Source organism: Rhinolophus sinicus, linkage group LG13, assembly GCF_036562045.2.
Source record: "Rhinolophus sinicus isolate RSC01 linkage group LG13, ASM3656204v1, whole genome shotgun sequence".
NCBI lineage: Eukaryota > Metazoa > Chordata > Mammalia > Chiroptera > Rhinolophidae > Rhinolophus > Rhinolophus sinicus.
The window spans coordinates 9,919,997-9,945,842 of record NC_133762.1 but is presented as its reverse complement, the minus strand read 5'-3'; the positions used below and the strand labels follow the sequence as shown (position 1 = coordinate 9,945,842).

General features: G+C 44.7%; 1 protein-coding gene across 21 annotated transcripts in view; it reads right to left on the bottom strand.

Moving 5' to 3' along the window:
• AKAP13 (A-kinase anchoring protein 13) overlaps positions 1-25,846 on the bottom strand; it is a 253,965-nt gene that overhangs the window by 13,850 nt on the left and 214,269 nt on the right. For 18 of the 21 annotated variants that reach the window (XM_074317388.1, XM_074317391.1, XM_019726703.2 and 15 more), the window contains 12 exons: positions 18,371-18,438; positions 16,257-16,323; positions 12,187-12,322; positions 10,683-10,795; positions 9,928-10,080; positions 9,097-9,347; positions 6,617-6,742; positions 6,386-6,503; positions 5,502-5,750; positions 2,250-2,326; positions 1,505-1,686; positions 1,316-1,398 (listed from right to left, as the gene is read on the bottom strand). In XM_074317388.1, coding sequence (XP_074173489.1) covers positions 1,316-1,398; positions 1,505-1,686; positions 2,250-2,326; positions 5,502-5,750; positions 6,386-6,503; positions 6,617-6,742; positions 9,097-9,347; positions 9,928-10,080; positions 10,683-10,795; positions 12,187-12,322; positions 16,257-16,323; positions 18,371-18,438 — 1,623 coding nt within the window. The remainder of the gene's footprint in view (positions 1-1,315; positions 1,399-1,504; positions 1,687-2,249; positions 2,327-5,501; positions 5,751-6,385; positions 6,504-6,616; positions 6,743-9,096; positions 9,348-9,927; positions 10,081-10,682; positions 10,796-12,186; positions 12,323-16,256; positions 16,324-18,370; positions 18,439-25,846) is intronic. The other 3 variants (XM_074317392.1, XM_074317399.1, XM_074317390.1) reach the window with 2 other exon arrangements.

Sequence of the window (25,846 nt, the reverse complement as noted above, 5' to 3'; positions counted from 1 at the left end):
CCTTGACTCTCCCGGCAGACCAAACCCATCATTCCTGAGGACACGGCAAGGCCTTTCCCCTTTTCCATCTAATGCTTCTTGTCTGGTGAAGTCACTTTTTTCAGATGTGGCTCACGTGCTGGCTTCTCTGGGAGACATACCACAGGCTGCATTTGTAGGTCCCACAGATGTGACACATGCCTTCGGCCTCGGAAACCACTTGGTGGCCTGTCACGGGATGTCTCCCTTACTAGAGCATTAGCTTCCCAATGGCAGGGACTCTGTCTTAGGAATCTCTGCATCCCTAGCACCTCCCAGGATGCCTGGCCAGGTGCTTCATACATGTTAAAAGACGGAAGTTTCACCCCTGCCCACCTTATCACAGGCCAATAAATCTGGCTCCAGTCTAAGTCTGTCCATCTTTTTTTCCTCCTCACTAAACAGAATGTTATCACTGTCCAGCTTGAAGGACTCACTAAACTTCTTGGGGGCTTACATTTTTTGACTCTGGGCCTCATTCCTACCCAAAGCACATTAACCAAGCAGCGGCAGAGAGAGGGGAGCAGGCCCCTCTGCTGTGCGGGAGACAGGGAGCAGAAGCCTGGCCCGGGCTTGAACTCTGGATGGGACCCTGGGCTGCTCGGCCTTCGTGGGTCTCAGCTTTCTCATCTGCACAATGGGGATAAGAATCCACGTCTTTCAGGGATGCTGACAAGACTATCTGAAACAGTAGGGACTCAATAAATAATGCTCAAGCATAAGCAATAAGCACACATCTCCCCGAACCACCTCCCAACTCTTGTCACTGGGTGGCAGGCTGTGACCGGAATAATTGATAAAAACAGATTAACTGGAAAATTATTTTCCTCAAGTTCCTTTCCCTTCTTCTTGTTTTAATCTTCGATGTGGCCATGAGTTTTTGCAAATTCTTTGGTGACGAAGTACAAAGAATGTCACCAGGGTCCAAAAACACTGACATTGAGACAGGAGAATCAATATTCCTTTGACGTAGGGTCGGACTCACTCTCCTGCCGTTTTGTGCTGGGACCTTTGGCAGCTCAGATGTGGTTTCTCGTTTGTGAAAAGCAATGCATCTCCCCGGTTCCCAGGGCCTGCCGGGAACTGGGGACTAGCCGTGATGCTGGGAGGAATCATCATTGTCTCCTGCCACTGCAGAATCGACTGCAGACTCTGCAGACAAGGGCCTCACGCCCCTTCCAACAGCTTTGCCTTTTTTTCTTTTTAAGTAGGGTCCATGCGGGGATCCAACTGGTAACCTTGGTGTTATCAGCACCACGCTCTAACCAACTGAGCTAAGCGGCCACCCCAGCTTTACCTTTTAATTCCCGGGCTTTGGTGTCCAACATTTTCTTTTCTTCCTCATTCTCACTAGGAATTCCTTCATCTTCATCTCTGTTCCTAATACAAGCAAAACAAAAGATTCCTCAGATGCCGGATTCCCTGGGGGCTGCGAGGGCCGTGTGGAATCAGGGCGGGAGGAGCTGGGGGGCCGGCCCGAGCTTACAGGGTGTTGATCGTGTCCTGGATGACCCGCATCCAGCTGTCCCGCTCCTCTCTGGAGCCGGCGTGGACTTCCACCATCTCCGGGTCCTTCATCCCCATGCTGATGAGGAACAAGCCCTTCTCCTCATGTGCCACTTCCCTCACAATCAGCTTCTTTAAAGAGATCACTGTTGACTTCTGGTCCTGGAAAAGGCGAGACCAGACAGAAGAAATGCACACGACATTCTAACTCTTACAGGCAACTTCAGCCTACGAGGGGCCTTTTAAGAGCATATGGTTCAACCCACAGTGGCAGCGGTAGGATAAGGAGAAATATCCTGTTATTTCCCTTACATTTTATCAAACAGAAAAAAGAGTTCCAAAAAGGAAATGACAATTTATGGCTAGGAAGGGTCTTGCCATGTTTTCTACGTGCTGAATCCTTCCCCATGCCTCAGAGAACCTGGATGGCAATACCATAAATTAGCATGATCTATGGGGCATAGTGGGTGAGAAACACTCCAGTGATCAAATGTCCAACGCTCTCAAAAGGATTGTAATGTAGCAGGAAAATAATTTTGGGGGGAAAGAGGCTGGGACAAAAACTTACAAGGGTAATAAATTACGCAGAGGAATTTGTCCTGAGCCAATTAATTCTGAGAACGTGGGAGAGCAACAATACAGTGTTTAATTTACACTCAGTACTTACCCCTAGCTGTTTTGAATACTATTAATTACAAACAGAAGAGAATAACAATTCAGCTTACCAATGAGGCGAAGACGTATTTCTGGTCTTTTTCTTGAAGGAAAACTAAAATGTCAGTAAGCAGTACTGCCTGAACCTCTGTAAAGTGGGAGAAGGAAAGAGAGAAGAGTTAAGCACAGTCAGAGCACTTTTATTAGCAATTCAACAATATGACCCCAAAGAGCACATCGGGATGCGACATATTCCTCTAAGGCAATCGTACATTTCTGCAGGATGCAGGTCTGGTCATTCGATTTTTAGAGGCATTTAAAAATGGGATCTATCACCAAAGCCTTGTCTTGCAAAAGTTCAAGTACTTTAGTCTAGAAAGATGTATCTCGTAAGGCAAGATTTGAAGAATAAAATACTGTAACAGTAAAGTTAGAAAGCAGCACTTTAACAGATGTGAAATGAAAACACAACCCACAAAATACTCAGGATGCAGTGTTTCTCAATTTCTGATTATAGTAATGGGAAAAGCGTGGGATAGCAGACAGGAAAGCTGCCAAAAGGTGATGTAGAAAAATATCTAAGTCTAATGAGAGGTAGTCATCTTCACACCCCCAAGAGAACAAGAACGGCCACACACCGTCCTCTGATTTCACAGGTACGTGTGAATACAATGTCTTTATGTCAGTCAACCTCAGCCTCTCCGTGCCATGGAAACAGCCTTCTTTGCTTCTCCGTTAAAACCAAACCAAACCCAAATGAACATCTCTAGCTGGGTCTAGGACAAAAGGATGTCACAAATTCTTGCTCTAACTGCTCTAGGAGTACAAAGTGACGTGCGCCATTATTCCCTGAAGGACAAAGTCTGACTCTCTGGAGGTGAGCCATCTATTGAGATCTAACATGCTGGCCCCTCTGTGTCATCGTCTCTCTGAAAAGAAGCGCCTACTATTCCTTGAGGGAACAAATGGAACTGACTTGTGCAGCCCCTCCTGGGTGGTTAGGCCCCTCCTGCCTTTTCCACCACTTCTGCCCCAGCTAGAATCTTCTCTCCGTGTAACTCATTGCAAAGCTATGAGGAAAACAGAAGCAAAGATGTCTGATTTCGAGGGAGGTAGAGTGTTTCAGCCTAGACCACAGTAATTTTCCATGCAGTACCATTAGTTTTCTTTTCTTTTTTTTTTTTTTTTTAAGTTTACTTTCAAATAAATTCAGGTGCCTGCCCCCCTCCAAAAAAAAGTTCTAAAACACAAACAAGTATCAATTTCATTGGATGCTGAAATTTATATGATCAGTGTCAGCCTATCAGAGAAAACCCCACCCCCTTCAAAGGGTACCCTGCACAGTACTGGCTGTTCTTGGCATCCGTTGCCTTGGGGTAAGAATGACTCAACACCAACTCCTATCTCCACTGGCGGCATTTCAGGCCAGAAAACCTATCGTTCCGCCATCAGCCTGACCACAACTTTGTTCCAACATCTGGAATCGATTCGTTTTTCTGTAGGGAATGAATAAATCAACTGCTGTATAAAGGAAAGAATAAAGAGCTAGCTCCAGACAGTGGCAGTTCTAGAAAATTCAGGTCCCGACAAGGGCGGGCAGCTGCTTCTGAACTGCCGGCCTGCCTCCGAGACAGTGCAAAGTGGCCATGTGGGAGGAGCCGGAACCAGGTTCTTAGAACCTCCCGGAGCATCAGGGCTGGAAGGGCCGCAGGGTTCACCACGGGGCAGAGATGCACATCTGCTTGGTGGCCGGGAGGGACGTTTCTTTTCTGAGTTATCCTGTCCCTTCTTTTCATGCTGCCTGTGGGAATTCGGGCCCAGAACAGCTCTTCCCGGAACCACTGAGACACTGGTTTTCTGTGTGTCTGTCACCTCACACTCCCTGACGCCTGCTGCACTCTAAACCACTCCCAATGTTTCTAGTACATAGAACTGTACTAGAAATAACCCAATGTATCCCTTTCCAGCTTAAAAACCCTCCAAACTGAACCCATTCTCACCCCTTCCTCGACCCCATCCATAGTATTGACTGTCAGCTTCTTAGTCTGGCGTGTGCGCCCTTTACAACCTGGCCTACGGGCCCAGCCCTCCCTGCCACTTACCCGGCTGCCTGTCTGGGAGCCCCGACTGCACCCTTCCCAGATGTGCCAGATCCTTTCAACTCAACGCTTCCACGCTGACTCTTCCCTTTCTGCCCAGCACCCTCCTCATCATCTTTCAAGACGTAACTCACATGCCACTCCTCTTGCCTTCCCCAACCCTAAGCTCGGGCCTCCATGCTAGCGCCCAACCACTGCGGCCCAAGACCCTCGGTACAAGTGTCTCAGCCTGGTCCCAGCTTCTAAGCGGGCGTCCTGCTTCCTTCACCTTTCACATGAGCTGATGGCCTGGGACTTCTTCAGTGTTTGGGCTCCGCTTACTCTCTGACAGCGGTTACCTACAGCACTACTTACACCTCAGGGAAGAGAGAAGCACACATTTCAGCCACCTTACTGTAAGGCCAGTGGGGGACAGTAGTGGGCTCTCCTGCTTCGTGTACTCAGCTCAGAGGCCAGAGGACGGGTGGGAACACGCAAGGCTACCCGGTGCAGTGAGGGCTGCCACACGGGCCCAGTGAGTGCAGGTATGATGGACACAATGATTAAGAAACAAAAATCAAATGTACAGATGAATTAACGAAGGTCACCACTTGCTTCACTCGAGGTAGCTGATCATATGAAACGTCAAAATTAAAATCAAATGGAAAATGAGTATCTTTTATGATCTCTCTTGCTTAGAGAAAGATAAGAGCTATGAATGTCATCAAGTTGAACGAATCTGGTTGATGTGAGTTAACCTTACATTTCTAAAGTCTCAGGAGCTGATAATTCTTCCGACATCTCCTGAGAACAAGTGGTGTACGTATTTTTAATCTCACAGACTGTGAACTAACTGATGGGGTTTCTCTCCGTGGAACTTTTCCCAGAGACCCCAATCCCAAACTTGTTGCCCACCTCTGGTAGAGAAATACGCCTTCCGTAACAGCTGCATTTTTGTATTAATCTTACCCTTTGCTTCATTTTTACATTTCCCCCTGCCCATTTTCCCTGACTGCATTATTTCCTTGGTAACTTACTGTATTTTATACGATTTTTACAAAATATCTCAAACCAGATTTTAATTTGAGATTCAGAACAATCAAATGATGGCTGTTCCTGTGATGTGTGGACAAGGGAAGGCTCCTTAGGAAAAACCCGGTGGTGAATTTCGAACAGACATCTTTGGATGCTCGTCGCCCGCTGTCCTCCGTCACCGCTCAGACACAGGGCACACGGCAGCCTTACCTTTCAACCTGCCCGCTGCGTTCTTCAGAAACACACTCCCGTCCCGCACCAGCTTCTTCCGCTTCAGGTCCTCCTTGGCAAACATCTGACCGCTCTTCATCCTCATGATCGACTTGCTGTCTGTCTTGGTGTAAATCTCGTTGAGACGCACTTTCTTTTCGTAACTCGCCACCTTGCTGTCCACAGCCCCGATGACATCCTTCACCAGACTCAGGGACTGTGCCAGGTCATCCTGCTCCGCGCCGTTGTCTTAGAAGGAAAGAGAGATGTTTTCAACGGGCCCCCTCCCACAGAGAAGGGGCGTCACTGCCCCCCTGCGGGCGTGCTCTCAGGCCAAAGGCAGCACCTCGGAGGGCGTAAGTTTCATTCTAAACCACGTGAGATGTTTTCAGTGATACAATCACATGCGATTACATGCTATGTTCTGAAGGAGAAGGAACCAAACATGTTTAGGGAGGGAGGGAGAGAAGCACCGGGTTCTTTCTGTACGTCTTTGTTTTACGTGATCTTTGGTGTAACTGCCTAGGAGCAGGGGAGCCAAGAGAGAAACTACAAGTACTGATTGAATGAGAAACAGCAGCAATTCTAGCACTTGCGGGGGAACTGGTGGCCGTTATCTCCCAGGCGAGTGACATGGGAGAGGCTGCTGAGGTCACTGAGCCTCCTGAGGGGATCAGTAAGTGGTTCCGTCCCCTTGCTATCATCTGCCCTAAGTCTGGTGACATAAAATTTCAAGTTTGCCCTCAAGGAAAGTCTTTAGGATGAAACCCAGGACCTCTTAGACGCCCCAGAGCAGGACGGCATCTGCTATGGTCTCCAGGACACTCGGGCACACAGGAGACAGCGCACAGGCACGCGAGGCCGAGGAGAGGCAGGAGACTCACCTTTGGTGCACTGCAGTATCCTCTGGAATAAAACGGGGTATTTAGTGATCCGCTGCGTTACCAGCAAGATGCACTCCGGGATGCCGAGCCTCCTCACCACCGAACTGCTCATCTTCTTCTGCAAGAGACACACGGACCGTCAGCAGCTGCCTGAGGAACGATTAAGACCGACGGGGGGCGGGGGGCACGCGCTCTGGACAATGGCGGGGCTGTCACTTGTTACCACAGCACCTTCACAAAGGCCTGGAAACGCTTATCCTTGGTATAGAGGTCCTTGAAGTAATTCACAGACTGGTTGTGATGCCCACAAAACTTGCCGTACGTCTTCTTTAAGCGTTCTGCGTTCTCACCTGAAAACTGTAGGGCGAAGAGAACAGAATTAAACGTGCATTCCCATTTTGTACAAAGGTGCCAGTCTATTTGTAAAACCCAGGAGTGCTTCCTTATAAATTCCCCCGAAAGACTGAAATGATACAGCAGCTTTGGAATACAGCCTGGCCATTCCTCAAAAAGTGGAAGAGTTACCGAATAACTCAGCAATTCCACTCCTAGACATAAAAAGACCTGTCCACATAAACACTTGTATACGCATGTTTGTTATTCATAATAGCCCCAAAGTGGAAACAACCCAAATGTCCATCAAAGGATAAATGGATAAAAAAAATGTGGCGTAGACATATGAAATATTAATCAGCCACAAAAAGGAACAAAATACTGATTTCATACGTGCTATAATACCAATGAACCTTGTTTTATTCTATTCCCACAGAATGTCCAGAACAGGCAAATCCACAGAGACAGAAAGCTGATTAGTGGCTGCCAAGGGCTGTGACAGCTGTTGGTGGGATGATAAAAATGTTCTAAGACTGATTGTGGTAACGGTTGCACCATCCTGTGAATATACTAAAAACCGCTAAATTGTACACTTTAGTGGATGGGGGAAGGGGGTTGTCACTGTGTGAGGGGTATAAATGACAAATGTCTATTACATTGTTTTGTGCACCTGAAATGAATAAAAAGTAAAAAAAAAAAAAAAAAAGGGTGGACTCTAAGGCATCTGAATTACATTTCAACAAACTGTCTATATTAAAAAAACAGTAAACACAAATACCTATGTACTGTGCACATAAGGAATGTTCTAGTCTGCAGAATGTAACTTCTGTTACTACTTGTCACAAACGTAGTAATAAAACAAGGGCACTCACTAGAAGTTTTTCATGCGATAATCGGTCTTACAAATGTCACTTTGGTAAGTCAGAAACAGCCAGCACGACCCAGGGGCCTGTTTACCTTACTTGGCTCAGGCCGGCAGCCCTAACAACGCTGCACAGCCCTTAAATCATTCCCAGACACGTGGAATGACAACAGTTCATCTGCGGACATGCTCACGGTGGGGCAGACGGCGGAGCGGCTGCATGGAGTCTGTGACACATACTGAGCAATGGCTGACTCTGCACTAAAATCTCTGGAGGCGACACGGGCTGAGCCTTACCAAAACACTGGAAAAAGCGTTCCGGGGAGCTTTTCCTTTTCCTCTTTCTCCACAGAAAAGCTGAAGCAGAGCGGTTTTAAGTGACCTGTTCCTGTCATAAAGCGTGTGCCCCAAAAAGGGGATTCCAGCACTGGCACACCATGGGGCGAAGATACGAATCCCACCATCAAAGAACTTGCTGGAGCATGGGAACACATGCAAGAAGCTACAAACACCACAAGCCAATGTTCGTGAGCGTCCCTGTGCAGGTCTGAGGACAGAGGCAGATGTGGAAAACATCTGGGAGAGGGGCTGTTTGGGGAAGACAGGTCCTCACCTGGACAGCTGACCACTCCCACTCTGAGGCCCTGACTCTGTGTTAAAGCATTTACCACACTATGTTTGCGTTTATTTCATAACATGCCTGTTTTTACTTCCAGAACATGAGTTTCATGAGGTAGAGGTCGAAGGCATGTCTATCTTAGTGGTTCCACCTGGTATTTAGTAGATGCCCTGTGAATACTTGAAAAATGAATGAATGAATGAGGCGAGCGGTACAGGCTCAAGAATACAAGGACAAAATTTCCAATTATTAGACAAATGCTTCAGCAGTTACGCCTCTGCTTCTACACTGAGACAGAGATTTGCTGGGGAAAAGTAGCTAATCAGATGTGACGTTATGTGCCTCTGCCTGGTAAGATCATATTAGCAACACTAAAAAAAAAAGAACATTTTAGAAAGAAACATTAAAAACTGTGACAAGCACGTCTAACAGCATCAAATCGTTAGCCAAACTGTCTTTGGAGTAGAACTGAAACCATACCACACCTTGATGAAAATATCAGTAAGTCACATTTTATGAGCTATTTTATAGGTAGTTTCTTATTCGATTTTCTATGCCCACGTGGTTTTCAGATAAATGAGCTCCTTTTGATTTGAGGCAGAAGGGGAAGTTGAGACTTCCAACGTATGCTTTGTGATTTCTTACATGACAGTGTTTCTGCTGGTATAGACTCTGAGGAAGAAAAACTGCCTTTTATTGAGTATTTACCATATACGTCACATACGTTATGTAAACATGGCTTTTAACCTTTAGAACCCCTATTAGGAGAGAAAATCCACTGTCCTCGTTTACAGAAAAGAAAACCGCGGCTCGGGGAGATGGAACAACTTGCCTGAGCTCCCCAGGACAGTGAGTGGGACAGAAGGTGTGAGAGCGTCGCTCTTGCCTGTGGCTCACCTGGTTTACAAGCACATCCCCGATCCTCCTGATGAGAAAGTTCTTCTCAATTTTGTCCACCAGCGATTCCTTCTTCCGCTCCAGGATCCTCTGAAAGAACTGGCTGTGGATACTGATCAGCTCATCCAAGCAAGGGAAGAGCTTCTCCACCATCTGCTGCTCAAAGAGCAGGTCCGTCATCATCCCCCGGCTGTACACGTCACTCATGATCTTCAGCGTGCGGACGTGGTGGAGCTCCGTCTGCATCAGCTCTGAAGGGGGGACACAGCCGAAGGTCAGGGACACTCAGGCACGAGGACGCGCCTCATTAGCCGGAGGGCTACTGGGCACAAACATGGAGCCCATTTGGAACAGCTTTCTTTTCCCTAAAGCGTTTTCATCTTCTTCCTCTATTTTCCATGTGACCTACTCGTAGGACTGGCCTACTGGAGTCCCTGACTCTTTGGTGGTTTCCTAACTGACCTTCATTGGAATCCAAACCTTTCATAATTGACTGTGTTTCCTACTTCCTAGAAAGGACTTGTGCCGAGTGTCTAACTCCTAGTGTAGCACAGGAATCCAATTGTACTGTCACAAGAGATCTTTTTTAAGGTCTACTGCGTAAGTAAGTATTCATGTTAAATAAAATGTTCAATACAATTAAAGAAAATACTTTTAAAGAGAGAGAAAAAGATAGACATAAGATCATGTCTCTAGATATTGAAGTTGTAAAGAAAATCTTTGAGCTGCGACACACTTGACAATTGACCTTCCGCAGCCCAGTAAGTCACCCGACTGAAAAACGCAGGACAACGCACATCAAATGCGAGCCGAGCAAAGGAAGACTCTCACCGTAGATCACTTCTTGCCGCTTGATCACATCTTTCTTCTGCTGTTTCAGAAACTTGCTGTCTACTAATCGACTCCAGGACTCTGCTTCTAGCTGTTTGGATTCAATCTCAAAGTCTCCCATTAGTTGTCCTTCATTCATGTCTGTACCTACTCCTCAAAATAGCAAAAAAAATCAGTATCAGAATCTTAGGTCTCTGATCTCTAAAAAGCCTATGCTGGACTTTCCTCGGGGTGGTAATTTCCTAAGATACAGACACTGCACATTAGTACAGGAGATATTCATAGAACCATATTCCAGGACGAGAAAAGAATCATCTCCTGTTTGGGAGTGACACGCTCTACATTCAAGGCTTTGGTGAAGAGTGACAAACATCGCCTAAATCAAACGTGATTAAGACATGATTCCTACGTGAAGTAGGAACTGGAAGGGACCTGCTAACGTTACTTGGCTTATAACTGTGCCAAGGGAGCTAGAATTGAATCTGTACAAAAGTCTAAGGTAAGAAAAAGCGTCTCTGCTCGAGTATGACCATGTTAAAATCACAGATGTCCATCTTTTCAATGGACAGCTATCTAACAACTGGATAAATCTGATTACCAACTTATTATAAAGCATTTGATGCTTTACAGACAACATAGAGAACCTTTACAGGAGAAAGCAAGAGGCAGGCACTATTATTCCACTGGCGCTTGTATTCTTGTAAGGGCACATAGTTTCTACAGAAAACGAAGTACAGACCACAGCTTCCTCTTACCTTCATCAGTAAGTGATTCTGCTGACTCATTGACCTTGACAATTTTATTGAGTGAGTCTGTTGAATGTGACAGGAATTTCCAGGTGTTTGATAGGTTCTCATCGTTGCCAACTCTGGGGACAAAAGGCAGCACTTATTGTCAAATACATTCTGATGAGCCAGGGTTTGCTTTTCTTAAATGGATACCTGAAAACCTCTATAAGGACAGCTGGCTACATGTACTGCAATGATTGCTGACAAATTACTTACGTTAGGAACCCAGCAACATGCAACAAGAACTATTAATGAAAGGTGAAGGCATTTTAACATCATTGCCAACTCGAACTTTTCCAGCCCTGGATTTTTTTTGTTTTTTAATGAGAGGTAGCAAGAACTCTTTCCCTCAAGCTGTACACACAATATGTAAGAAATTTCTCTGTTTGAAACTCATTATCTAACCACTACATTGCACCCCCTCATTCCCTTACTAGCAACAGACCAAGCACTTACAATAAACTGGATTCTTTTGCTTTCTTGACCCCAACTCATCAGCTAACACAGTAGGTGTTTGTGGTAAATGTTTGTACTATGACACAAATGCAAGCCAGTCATTTAAAACTTCACATGTAAAGACCAACTTTAAAAAGTCATAATATAAACAAATTTTGATAACACAACTTTGAAAAGAAGGCCTTTGAAAAATGACAATACAAAGACAAAACAAAACACTTGAAAGTTGTATTTTTTGTTTGTTTGTTTGTTTTAGGAGGAGGACACATAATTCAGTACAGAGGTTAGAAAAGGTAGACCAAAGGAGATTTGCATCCTTGACTTAAGAATTTTCCTCCAGCCTCGGTTAAGAGATGCCAGAGAGGTCCTGAGTCCTGTGTTTCAGGTGACCCCTTGACTTGATGGAAAAGCAGGGAACATCATCAGCCCTGTCACCATGTGACAGCCCAGGCCTCAACAGTCTGGGGGACCACAAAAGGAACCCAGTGCATAAGAGGGAGCGGGAACCTAAAGGTTATAATTGGCCCATTCTTCACGCCCATGAAACTGACTAAGAGTCAAGAGGCAAGGACGGGAAACAGATTTAAAAAAAAAAAAAAATCAGGTTCACCTGACATATACAACACTGTGACATCTGAAAATGTAAGTGGTTGCAACTAAAAATTCAGAAATAAATCATCTTTTTTTTTTCCCCCTAGTTCCACTTCAGATTTTGATCTAAAAATAAAAACCATCCTTTTAAAACTCAGGGTCTTTAAAAAAGCGGAGCTGATTCACATACAAAAGCGAAGGGCAACCTGGTGATTACAGGGGATCCATCTTACAAAATGAGGCCCATGAGATGCATCAAAATATAATCCTCATTCTCCTTGTCTGTACCACCTGGCTGTGCAACAACCCATTATTTTGCCTGGTTTTTTTTTTTCTTCCTAAAAGCATCTTTTTGCCTAATGATCTGATCATGATGCTCTTGTCACACAGATGTCCAGTGCGCTGCCTATAAATCCCCACTTACCCAGCAATGTTCTGTATGGAGACACTTTTCGAGAGCGAGACACTCTGCTGGGACCGTCTGTTAGCAAACATGGGGGCAGCAGTGGTTTCATCAGCCAGGAGCACTGCAGATCGAGGGCGCTCCTTGGGCTGTGAGGCTGTAAAAAAGAAAGGGCACCAACTGAAGCATCGCTGCCCATGCCACTAGCACTGATTCATCTGACGAATGCCAACAACAAGCAAAGTACTTTAGAGGAGATTTGGCCTGGGAGCATAAATAGTTACAAAAACTCTATGGAGGATAGCCTGGCAATATTTATTGACATTGTAAATGCTTCTACCCTTCCATTCAGTAATTCCATTTTTAGGATAAGATATAGTTGTATCTGTTTGAAATGACACATGTCCAAAGTATTCAATGCAACATTGTTGATGAAAGCAAAAGACTGGAAACAACACAAATAAACATCAAAGGAAGACCAATTAATAGAATATTCTGTAGCTTTAAAACAAAGGAGGACACTCTCCATCAACTGACACAGGTCTCTAAGATAATATATTAACGGGGAGAAAAAAATCAAGGTGTAGAAAATAACGGGCAAAACAGACTATCTTTCACATTTAAAAAAAGAAAAATTAATCATTCAAATTGGTATTTGCTTTATTTTTAATAAAGAATCTTGAAGAAGATAAATATAAAACTAAAAAGGGTGATCACCTGTGCAGTGGGATGGAAATTAGACAATGAGAACAAAGAATCTAAAGTCAATGGGGTGAAATTACACTGACAGGAAATCTCCAATGCATAGTGGTAAGTGAAAAAAAACAAGTCTGAGAAAAGTATGCATTGTGTAACGTGTAAAAACTTAAAAGAGGTACGTAAAACAAGAAAGCTTCATAAGACCTTATATAAAAACCTCTGTATTTTTGTCTCTCACCATTCCTTTAAAATATATATGGTGAGGAAGGACCCTGCTCTGCCTCTGGCAGAAGACTCAGGCAGCGTATGGACTTCTGTGAACATAAACAAATCCTATGGCTGCTTTGAATCATAAACACTGTGTCAATTCAGTAACTAAAAATGTCTAAACCTGTATAGTAATAACAATTCCAAACCTGAAAAAAAAGCATCATGTGAAAGTATTAAATGTTTAAAATTTTAAACTAATTCAAAATAAAATAAAATATGATTAAAAGAACCATAAGGATGAAAGGACCCTGACATAACCAAGGCCTGTGTTCTTGGGGAGCCACATCTAAGAAACACCTGAGCCACCTGTCAGATATGCAAATTCCCAGCCCTACTGTCCATTGGGGGCGGGGCCTGAGGGTCTGCACCTTGTACAGCTCCCTGACTGGTTCTTCTGCACATTGTTCAAAAACAAATTTTGACCAATTTCTTTCATTTGCAGATGAGGAAAATGCCAGGCTTCTTTAACGACACATAGCTCATTTGTTCCCATACTGCTTATCTCTCCTGAACACGACCAAAGAGGATCTTGGGAGTTCTAATGGTATACTCAAGTGGTCACACAGGCATTTGGATAGAAAATTACTTTTCTTTGGGAACTGAGATCCTGGCTCAGACATGAGCTGCATTACCAGTCCATCCCCAGGAGTGTCAGGAGCTAAAGGAAATGAGATGGGGGCAACGGTTATGACTTCACAGCATTTCAGGATGTTTCTGACTTAATTAATAAAAACCCGTAACACCATTCATTTCCAAGTCAAATTCTATTTAGAAAAAGGTGATACAACAAAACACCAGAAACACGCTGCACGACAACACCAGACTCCCCCTGCAGGAAGCACACAAGGAGGACGAGACGGGGGCGCTGGCCTAAGAGACCAAGGGTAACTGACAGGAATGGGAACAAGCGCAAGTGTTCAAGAGGCTGGAGCACATCTTCAGAAGCTCAAGCCTGACTGAGGAAAACTCACTGGCTTCTGAATAATGGTGGGCACGTGGATAGGTCGGGTGGAAACGAGGACCCTCCGATGAGCAGTGAGTGCAGGAAGGCAGAAATGACCGTGTAGTATTGAGGGAAAAAGACACACATAGAAAAGGAAGCAGGACTACATGAGGGATGGCTGAGAAGGCGGGAGAAGCAGGATGAGGTCTCGTCGTGCACGTACAGCACAGGTTATAAACAACAGCTTGTCCCTACAAGGCGGCAGAGGGGAGGCCAAAAAAAAAGCTTTCCCTGTTTGAAACCAACCCATATACGCTTCTCAGGTTAAGTTATGTCCTATCTCTGAGCCTCAGTTTCCTTCTTTGTGATGTCAGCAGGAGCAGCAAAAGCTAACATGTAAGGAAGCCAACTACTAAGTACTTTGAAGGTCTGATCCCACTTAAACCTGACCACCACCCGCTGACACCGTTCCATCCTTTCAGAGGAGGAAAATGAGGGACAGGGGGGTCTAGTAAATGTCCAAGGTTATACAGCTATTAAGTAGAGGTGCTGGGACTCAAACCCACGAAACTTGAGTCTCCATCCTGAACTCGTAACCAAAGTGCTGCCTCAATGGGGTAAAGTAGGAATAAGAATACTTGTGGGGCTCAGAGAATACACCTCAGGAGCCTGGCATGAACAGGTATTTTTAAGATGTTATTCCATCTAATGTGAAAGAAGACAGGTTTCAGAAACAAGGGATAATGTCACGGAAAAAGAGTTTAAGGAAGATTAGACTTGTCAGACCATTGGAATGGGCGGGTCATTGATTAAAGTGGGTGTCACTCTGGCAGAACTTCTTCAGTCATCTCCGTGCAAAAACTGGCAATAATCGGACGCAATGTATTGCAAAGGGACTGCCACTCCCCTGTGGGTGTATAGACTGGTACGGCCATCCTAGAGCGACCCGGATTTACTCAGAGCAATTAGGTAACCACAGGCCAGGCAGATACTGCCGGTTCAGGTCCAGACCACCGTAATCAAGTGAGTTATCACAATACAAGCAAGGTATAATCCTTTTGTTGGCAAAGGGTCTTGCCCTCAATGTGGAAAAAATGCCACATCTGGTGAAGCACAGGTGAGATGTGCCTGGACAGAGCAGGGATTCTCAAGCTCGAGAATGGATCAGAACCACTGGGAGAGGCTACTAAATAAAACACAGGCCACTGCACTCTGCCTCTGGAGTCTCTGACATAGTAGGTCTGGGGCCCAAGAATTCGCCCTTCTAATTAATCCAGGCACTCCACTTGGAAAACACTGCCGCAGGGTAAGTCTCACACAGGTTCCCGCACAGACAATTAAGATGATATTCATTACCGCATTAATTACGACAGCAGTGGGAAACAACTTAGTCTTTGTGGGAACTGGTAATTGAAATGTGGTGTATGTTTATGAAAGGAGACCGTGCAACAGTGGCCTGAAACAATCGCTCACGTATTACAATGTGCATACATCTCAGAATGACGGTGAGTGAAAAAAAAGCACAACGGACAAGTATGTCATATCATCTAATTAAAATTCAACCCACAAAACAATAATATTTTCAGAGATACATATATGACTAAAGGTATATGACAGATCAGGAAGATTTACCTTAAATATACTACAGCGGGTGCTGAAAGGGGAACAGAATGAGACAGGGAGTAGACAATGAAAGGGGAAAAGTATTAAGTAAAACCAAAGCGGAGCCTTGCACAGACGGATAAAGACAGTTTGATGTGAATGCCAGAGGGTAACTGGCTCAATTCTGTGGCCAATGTGAAGACATTGGGGAAAAAAAGATTTTTACAACTTCACAGTTTATAAGGAAATTTAATAAGCCAGGTCTCCATTGATTCATGAAGCTGTGAGGCACTTAAAGCAAGTGTAACTGTCAGCTCACTGAAGATCCCGCGTCACCTGCTGAAACACGCAGGCCCGAGGTGCTGCCTCTTCAGCAAATACACACACTAACCAGACACCTTCCGCGAGTCGGAAGGTGGAGTGCTGAGCTTTCAGGCAATGAACCCGCAGCCTTCTCTGACTTACCACAAAGCGGGTATTCCTATCTTGATTAATAAGAAGTGCATAAGACAAAAGTATGTTTCAGTTCCAAACCAGAGCATGAAAAGGAATTACGAGAGGCAGGCGGGCTACTTACACTTGTTTCTCATAATGACCGTGGGCAGGGAGGACGTGTCGTGTGCCTGAAGGCTCCCTTTGGGCTGCTGAAAGGAGAAGAAACAGGTGAAGACTGCATTTACAGTTTATCTTCTGGCAAGTTTCAAGAAGCCTGGAGCAGAGAGAGAGCCAGACGCTCCGACTCTGCCGCTGGTTCCTCACCGTCCTGGGTCCCAGCCTGTCACCCCCGCTGGCTTGGCCTCTGACCCTACCAAGCACTAGTTCCACAAGGGCTTGTTTCTGTCTGGATTGCTCTCCCCTTCAGGAACTCCGTTCTTCTACTTCAAGACCCCGCGAGTATCACCTTGTCTAAGGCCAGCCCTCAGCTGTGGCGTCTCCTCACCCGAGGCAGTGACTGGCTCCCCTCAGAAACCACACAGTTCGCTCCTCATCTGTGGTCAGCATCTGCTTGTCCATTTTCCCCACAATCAGGCTGGTCCCTTAACACCTGCACCCCAGCGTTTTTCATTTCTATCTCTGCAGTTGCCTCACATGTGTAAGGTACTAAATAATTCTTAAGTAAAGGGCTATTTTTAGTGAAGGCTTTTGCTGTAGAATGTAACAGAAACATTGTGTGAGAAGTTACCGATGGAAACAATGAGTCTGAGATAACACATCATGAAAACGGGTCACTTCCAATTTAAAAGTGGACGCCCCCTTTCAGGTTCTATTCTCTTCTATGGGAGACGCCAAATCTCATTATCTTTCTGTCAAACCTAGTCCATTCACAATACCGGTAAGTCTTATCAGAGATCACAAACTCAAACGCTATGGGGTCAGGCAGGTAAGAAATGACAGAAACAAGTTGTGGGGGTGGGTGTGGGGCAGAATGACAATCTAGAACGTGTACATCCGGCCTGAAGGAGGCAGGGGGTGCTCAGCCTCAGCTGGCGATCACTTGCCATCCATCCCTCCAGCATTTGAGCACCTTTTTAGGTGCTCAGGACCAACACAGGAGCAAACATTCCTGACTTCAGATGGTTTGCAAGTGTGTGCTGACATGCTAGTGGGGGAAGGTACAGACCATAAACAAATAGGTGTAACGAACACACACAGACTGTGAAATATAGCCTCTGAGGTGATAAATACTGCGGAAAAAAGGAAAAAGAGCAAGGAGAGTTTTGGGAATGCTGGGTAAGGGGAAATACCAGGGCTGTGAGCTCTTCCAATTTTTCAGGAGAAATTAGAAATCCAAATTGATATAAAATATGATTTTTAAATGAATTCATTAAGTCAAATTAAAAAAAAACAAAAAACTTCACGATCCAAACAAAATTTATGTGCGGAGTACAGAAGTTTGTCGTCGTTACACCAGTTCAGTGCTTCTCAAAGTGTGGTACCCGAACCAACATCATCTGGGATCTTATCAGAAATGCAGATTCCTGGGCCATACCCCAGAATCTGAACCTCTGGGGAGGGGGCACAGGAAGTTGTCCGTTAACAAGCCCTGGAGGTGATTCTGACGCTCACTCAAGTTTGGGGCCATTGCCCTGATAAATGTGTCTGGTTATAACACGCCGAGCGTTTGTGCAGACGTAGCTGGAGATTGTTCCCCTAACAAGGAACAAAAAGACATTTCTGGGTGACGAGAACACACAGGCTACCTAAAAGGTGTGCCCCCAAACCCATACTGTTTCGTTAAGGGCCACCTGAGAAGCCGTGCACATTACAGGGCACGCATGCTCAGAGCAGGTGCCACCATACAGCTGGCACTTGTGTCATCTGACCGGAACCATGTGTAAGTTCCCTGTGAGAAGAGTGTTGCCAGACAAGCTGCGTCTAACCCTCCCCGGCCCACTTCCACCTGCTGCACTCATGGTCCTGAATGAACAGCAGGAAGTCTGCAGACATGGTTAACAAGAAAACCACTGGAACAGCAACACAAAGATATTAAAATCCAAGAGAAATGCATATTTATATGGAAAAGTTCTGAACACATTTCCTGTGTTAAGAAGAGAACTGATCACTTCAGAGAAAAATTACGTTTTGGTTATTGTGGTCTCAAAGTTGATATCAAGTTATTAAAATAAACTAAAACCACAACCTGAGCTCTCAGGACTCAGGATTTTATTGGTTTCGCCAGAAACAGCTTACCTTCATTTTGACCTTTGCACAGGAGGCCAGACTTTCTCTACAGCCTTTGTGGACAAAAGCACTGCAATCTGAAAAGAAAGCAAAAAACAAAAACCAAGGTGACGTTAACAAAGTCAGTAGATCCTAGATTCTGACTTTCCGCTGCCACCGAAGCCTATGGATTTCCAAGTGAAGTCGCCCACATGTGAGAATGTGACTAAGAAATCAGACTGCAGTCCTCTTCTAGGAAGCTGGCATGTGATATCACTTGGAGGAAAAGAAACAAGAGCAGATTTCTGATTAACAAAAACTAGAAGTCTGGAACTTCTCAGGCAGGAAGCTGAGAGGCGACTAACAGTGAAACCAGAAGTGCCTGCCGCCAATGTGTGATCTAAGTCACAAATAAACCCAGAAATAAAGCCCGTACCGGGGGCTGGAAAACGTGGATGGCTGTATCAAAGGTAGAGTGTGAAGCTGAAAAATCTACCTGTTTATCCCTTTACTTTGGATCGTATCTACCCTGGGCTTTTTGCCACCCACCCTGAGCCCAGAGCCACAGAAGGAAGGTCGTTAGAAGGATCTGGAGGCCCTCTGGGAGCCCTGACACAAGAGACAGCGGGAGACTTCCTGAAAGACGAAGCAGAGGCGCCCATTCGCAAGGCCCCGATTTTGTCGCACACCTGTTTCCCACCCCTTCCTGACCAGGGCCACTGCTGCGGAGACCCAGCCCTCCGTGCCTCGCCAGGGCGTCAGCCGCTCTCTCTGCTGCTATGAAGCCACAATACAGAACTGCCAGAGTGAAATAGAAACAAACAAAACGTCTATCTGTGGGGACACCCAAGGACAACTGCCTCTCCAGGAAGAGGCTCCCTCAGAAAACCAACCCGATCCCCTTCATGAGACAGTAAGGCCCAATACACACTGCGGGCGCACTGCCACTCCTGCCAGTATCGACTCTCTCATGATGGGCCAAGCGGCTGTCAGCTCACACGTGTGGATGGGGGTGTGTGTGAATGGAGTGATGATGGGGAGGGGAGGCTGCAAGAATGGACACGGCCAGGATGCCAGACGCCAAAGGCCTGCCCCACTCCTTTCTCAGCAGTGACTCCTGTGATGCCTACTTGGTCCCCAGGGCTCTTACCTAATGCCACCAGCCACACTGCACTGTCATTACCCTATGGTTTTCTCCTCCACTGAGCGCTCCTCCAGGCAGACAGCCTTCAACCATTGTTGGATCTTCAATTAAGTCTCTAGCACAGCGCCTGGCTCATGGCACCTATGCAATGTGTGTTAGACCGATGTCTATTTTACCTCAAGCCAAGTGCCCCGACATAACCTTGATTACAGTACGTGATCCTATTAACACTAGAAGGGGTATAAGTACAGCTGTAAGTAAATTAGATTTGGGTCCTGGCTCTGCTGAGCAGTCCTTTCTCTGTAGGGCCCGGTCTCCTCGTCTATAAAATGAAAGGAGGCACCACGTTTCCCCTCAAGTTCCTTCTGTCTGTGATTCTGGAAGGGTTGTCTTACAGTCCAGTCACAAAGTGCATTTTCTCTTTTGTTTTAATGAACACCAGTAACATTACATCTATAATGTTTATTGACCGGTATCTGTGGGCAACACAGGAGGTGGTGGATTTGCGTGGGAACGTACCACTAGCTCTGATCTGTAAAAATGACCCACTGGCAGACTGTGGACAGAACTTGGAGCCAAGCTGCATTGTTTCTCTCTTCCCAATGACTTCCGTCACCCTGCAGATAAATAAGCATTGGCAGTTTCTGAGGGAGTGGTGCTATTGCTTTTAAACAGACGTCAGCAAATTCAAGTTCTCAGGCCAGTGTTTGAGATTTAAAAGACAACTTCAATGGATGAATCACAAAAGCAGACATGGTATTTAAACTGTGCTGCTAGTAAACGCCTTTTCACACAAATTCACTTGTTTTTAGTTAATGGAGATATGTCCCCTAACCTACAACCCAGTTGAAATTTTAATATGTTCTATAATACGGTCACGAGTTCCAGTGATAAATGGTTCGCGTGGGATGTCTGCTTAACAAACTCAAGCACCTACTTGAAAACCACTCAAGTTGTGACCAAGCTGTCCTGGCCTGGGTTCACGGTGATGGCTTTAGTGGTGTGCGTGGGTGACTGACAATCTTTGTCCCCACTGACATCAGCCAAAGTCATGAGGTTAAAACTTTATTCTCTTTTGGAAAATAGACAATTCCCAAGAGCACAAGAATCGCAGACAAATCTAACATATTGTCAAGCTCCCTGCCACAAGCCACGCCATGTTGTTAGGGACAGCAAAGAATCATCTGGCCTTTTATTTTATTATGGGAAAGAAAAAAAAAAAGACTTCCTCATAGCAATAAGCAATATGCTTTCATTTTTCAAAGTTCTTCATAAAGGTCTCGGCTGAGTGGTTTATGGGAACAGAGCTGACTCTTAATTAGATTCCTCTGGACTTAAAAGCAAACAACCCAGACTTCAACTTCTTCTGTCACTATAAGGAGGCATCAGACAAAAGAAGACGAAGGAAAACCTACACGACTGGGAACTGTCATCTATCTTTTGCTACATTTGTTTTTTTCCCCTTTAACCTCTGCCATGAACCAACTCAAATCTTTGGTGAACTGCTATCTACCATATATTCTTTCTCTTTCATCAGAAAAATAAAACCACTCGTCAGCGAGACCAACTTAAGGAAAATCAGCTTTACAGAAGGGTGACGGGAGTGGCCAGGCCAGAGGGACTGACGTGACTAGACGAGGGCCGCCGACTACGGGAACTTCGCCTCCGAGTTGGGCTCTATACAGTCAGAACGCCGGATAAGAGACCTTCCGATCCGTTGGTCATCATTAGGATACACGCTGAAAAGTTCTGACTACTCTGCTCACGGCCACAGAGCTGAGCGGCAACTTCGAGCCAGGAAACATCTGTGATCCTTAAAGACACAGCAGGGTGAGGGGTTACCTTACTGAAGGCTAGAGAGGTGCAACTTCTTCCCGTCACTTCAGCCCTAACCAAGCAAACTACAAGAAAACAAACAACAAAAACCACATACACAGGAGCCACTTAGAAACACATGCTCCAGAATTCTTTCTGCAACTTCTTGTGAAATGTCTTTGGGGAGCATGAGACACTACCTGGGCTGCAGACATAGAGCTCAGACTCGAAAGCACATAAGATGTTCTTGGGAGCTGGTGTAACAACCACAGTGCAGATGTATAGGACAAGAGGAAAGCCACAGAAAAGAGTCAAATCATCTTAGCCGACGTGCTCACTTAACAGTCGTTTTCATAACGAAAATGAACAAAAATAAAACGGAAGGCAAGTGCTGTGCTTGAGTAAGAATTGACTTTATTGATTAGGCTCTTCTTTCATCTTCCTTTTCCCCAAACAACAAACTTCTTCAATCAATTATAAGTATTTTACTATCTCCTATAAGCAGTGAGCTCTGAATGTCGGAAAACATCTATCTCGAGAGCTGCCTTTCGGGGTAAAACCCAAAGCACAAGCCAACCATCACACACATCTCTAAACCCTTATGTTTCCTACTTACAGTGCAGCTGGTGTACTTGTTTATTTTTTCAATCAAGAGAAACAACCTACCGCAAAAGTACTCAGAAGCTGCTAACACAACAGAAAATAAATCAACAATAATCTCGGTATCATTTTACATCTGTTTAAAGCAAACAAAACAGAACCACTGGCCAGATGCAAAAACCCCAGCTTAATAGAGCGCTTACTCTGAAGGATTCCGCAAGCATCCCAGCGACCACAACGTTTGTGGAGCTGGAAAGAACAGCTGACCACTCAGGGGAAGCGTTACATAACTAAAAAGGAAGAACTGGAAAGACACTCCTTTCCTTTCCCCATTAAAGTGACCTGATCCTACAAGAGTCAAAAGCGTTTGGGCGGAGAAAAAACAAAACCAAAGAAAACCAAACCCTGCCAGGTTTCTTCTAAATTAAATTATTTTGAAGGAGTCCTGACAAGGCACTTGAGTCTTTGCTTTCACTGTTCTGGTTTGTTTTGTCCCCCACCTCAGGAGCAGGCTGCAAGGACCTCCATGGAGGCTTTGCTCCTGGCTGTTCCTACTGCCCGTGACCGTGACCATTCCCCCTAAGTCCCCAAACGGGACTCAGCTCTCCCCCATGATTCTGATTCCTGTGGAGTCAAGAGATATTGGTTTGCTTTCAAACACTCTATCCTGCTGGAGCTCAGTATTTGCCTGCAGGAAGATATATTAAAGTGACAAGAGACATGGGAAGACAGGCGCAAATCAGTATTGGCCATCGTAACACACCATCATGATGGACCATGTGCCTGGTCTTTCTAAGTCACGAGTGACAAGTGCCTGAGCGGCCACGTGGGGGATGAGGCTCAGGGGTCAACAACAGAGTTATGTTCAACCAAAGGGGCAGCTAAGAGCATAAGGGTTTCTTGGGAGGTAAATGGTTAGCTGGAGGGATGCTACGTTTCCTGAGACTACTGGGAAGGTCCTCAACATGACGGGATGGAGGGAAGGGAAACAAGATTCTGAGTCCCCAAATTACTCATATTTGCCACTTCCTGCCAAGGTAACAGATGGTGCTTCATACACAGAAATCCTCACTGCAGGCTCTGTGGTTCAGGAAGCTGAAGAGAACCAGCCACTTTATTACTTTGCTCCTTTCGGAAGATGACTACACATTGTTCTTTTCCTTTCAAGCTTTGAAACACCCCCCGCTTCTTCTGTAAGTGGCAGCCGCACACAGTCACACACAGATCTGAACGCCACCGCTGAGTGTTGCACTTATTTCAACACTACCTGTGGAGCCGGGTACAAAGCAGAGCTGAGGGGGGCCACGTCTGTTTCTGAGGTGGGGTGGTATGCAAATTTAAAACGTATTTCTGACCCTTAGGTACACAAATGGGGAACAGTAAGGCCCTATTCAACTTCCTTTTTGCTGTCTGGTTCTTTCAGTTTAAACTTCAAAAACAGGCCATCTTTTTCCTTGTGTTTGCTGAGCAGGTACAACTAAGATAGCTTGTGACATTTTAGGTAGATCAAGTGTAGTGTCAACCAAAGAGCCGCTGGCACAGGATGTTAGGCCGGTCGCTGACCCAGACTGACTCTCCAAGCAGAGAAGATTCTAGCAACGACGCAATGCACACCATGAAATAATTTGCTTCCAGAAGAAATAGGCTCCTTGGGTGACTTAATATTAAAATTCACAAGTCATACCAAAGAAGTCCCATCCTACTTGCAAACACTTGGCACAGAACCACGTAGGAGCCAATCTGCTATTTCACTGGTTTTCTTTTTAAAAAGTCTTAAATGAAATAAAAGTCTTGTATCCCGTGCCATCAAGTATGTAATATATTTAGTGTAGATTTTTTGACTTAAAATTTTAACATTTCACTTTTAAAGTCAGTAAATTAGAACAATGAAGTTGTGTTGATGGATCCAAACATGAGCAATCTGAGGTACATATACTTTCAATTCACATATCTACCTCAGCATCTAATTTAGTTCTGTATTTAGTTTTGCGTATATAACAGAGAGTATCTTCATTCACATAAATAATTAGGCACAAATATTAGCTGTTGTGTTTTTTTTTGTTGTTTTTTTAATGGCTTGCCTTGCAATCACTTTATATTCTTGAGCTAGAGATGGAAGGAAAAAAACCAAACAGGGAAGCTGACAGCTCAAGTTAATATGTTGGTGTTAAAATTTGATTCCACCTTTGATCGTATGTATTTCTTCTTATGCAGGTTGAAAATTACTTTAAAATATACATAAACTAAAAAATTCGTGGAATTCCAAAACACCACTTCCACAAAACACATCCTAACAACCAGTGCCCCATCAATTAGACGATTTAATTACTACACAGAAGTTTCAGTCTACGAGTCTCAAACCTCCTACATCTAGTTTCTCCTGATCAGGACCAGACCCTGCATAAGTGATTCTCCACGTGCTGCTCTAGGAGCCTTGGGCCACAGACGTTTCCGAGAGGTGACCCAGGGCCCCTCTTCGGGGTGGGTGGGCCCTAGCACCCACTGCACTGACAGCATAAGCAGTATCAGTGCGTGGCGCCCTAGCTTCTGCTTTATCACGGAGGAAGTCCAGCGAAAGAGCACTTCTATGTGTGTCTAACAGGAAGAGGTATAAGCAAACAAGGACGGGTGTAGGAGGCCTGTGGTTGAGAGAGATGCCTCCTTGTACATTATAGAGCACAATGTTGCTGTCTGACAAATCAGTCATACGCCAGTGGCAGGTTTAATTGGAAGTCATTACAGTCCAGTGTAGAATAACACTTAATAAAATCAAGGGAAATACAATTCAACTGTTTCAACTTAGAAATAATGCAGATACAAAAATTAATGGCTGTCTATGACGAAACACACAAACATAAACTAGCCAACTTTTTCCAACCTGAATTTAAATTGAAAAGTTGTCTGGAACTAGTCACAGAAAGACTCATCCATTCACTATAACCATAAATAAAAGAGTCTTAAACCTATTGTTCTCTACAGAAAACACAGAAAAAGAAAAAGATTTTTTGGGTCTTCAAAAGAGATTTTCCCATCTCTTTCATTCCTAAACCTCCCAATAATAAATACAGCACAATTCAGGACTGAGAGCTGGTGGAATTGACTGCACTTCTTATTCAAGCTGTGCTACCAGTAACAGCGATAGAGCAACTCTCCTCAAGTCTTTTGTCAAGCTGATTGTTTTCCAGTAATAATTCTGCTGTTTGTCCATTAAATTCTTGAATCAAATATTAACATTTCGCTCTTTCATCAGAGACCAGCTGACAAATAACCAGAAAAACCTTTGAAACTGTCAGTGACCCAAGACTGACATTTTTGTTTTCACTCAAACATATATAAAGTCAGTCTTAAAAAATTCAAACAACACAAAAGCATAAAACAAAAACTTAGTAATCTCTCCTCTCCTAATCGCTTCAAATTGTTAACAGCTTGGGGTACATGCTTTTAGATACTCTTGTATATTTACATAAATAATTACTGTTTACTTGTTTTTTATAAATTGGGATCACACATACAGTTCTATTTATGGCCCTTGCATCTCATCTAAATGGCTTGGTGACCTGTTTGTACCCACAGGTCTAGTCCCAGCAGCTGGCAAACTACGGTCCGTGGGCTGAATCCAGCCCACCTCATTTTCAGAAGACAGTTTTACGGGAACCCAGCTATGTTCACGTTGTATGTCTTGTCTTGGGTCGCTTTCCTGCACCAGGGCAGGGTTGAGTAGTCCCAACAAAGACCTGACATCTTACAAAGCCCAACAAACTTCTTACCAGTTTCTTTACAGACAATTTCACCAATCCTTGATCTGTCCTGTTCTTATTAGTATCAGCCCAATATTCCAGCTAATAAATCGTATTTTAATGAATATTTAGTTCCTTTTAATTTTTCCACATTGTGATAATGCTGCAATGAGTAAGTACCAAGGATTATACTTTGAGAACTCTTTTTAT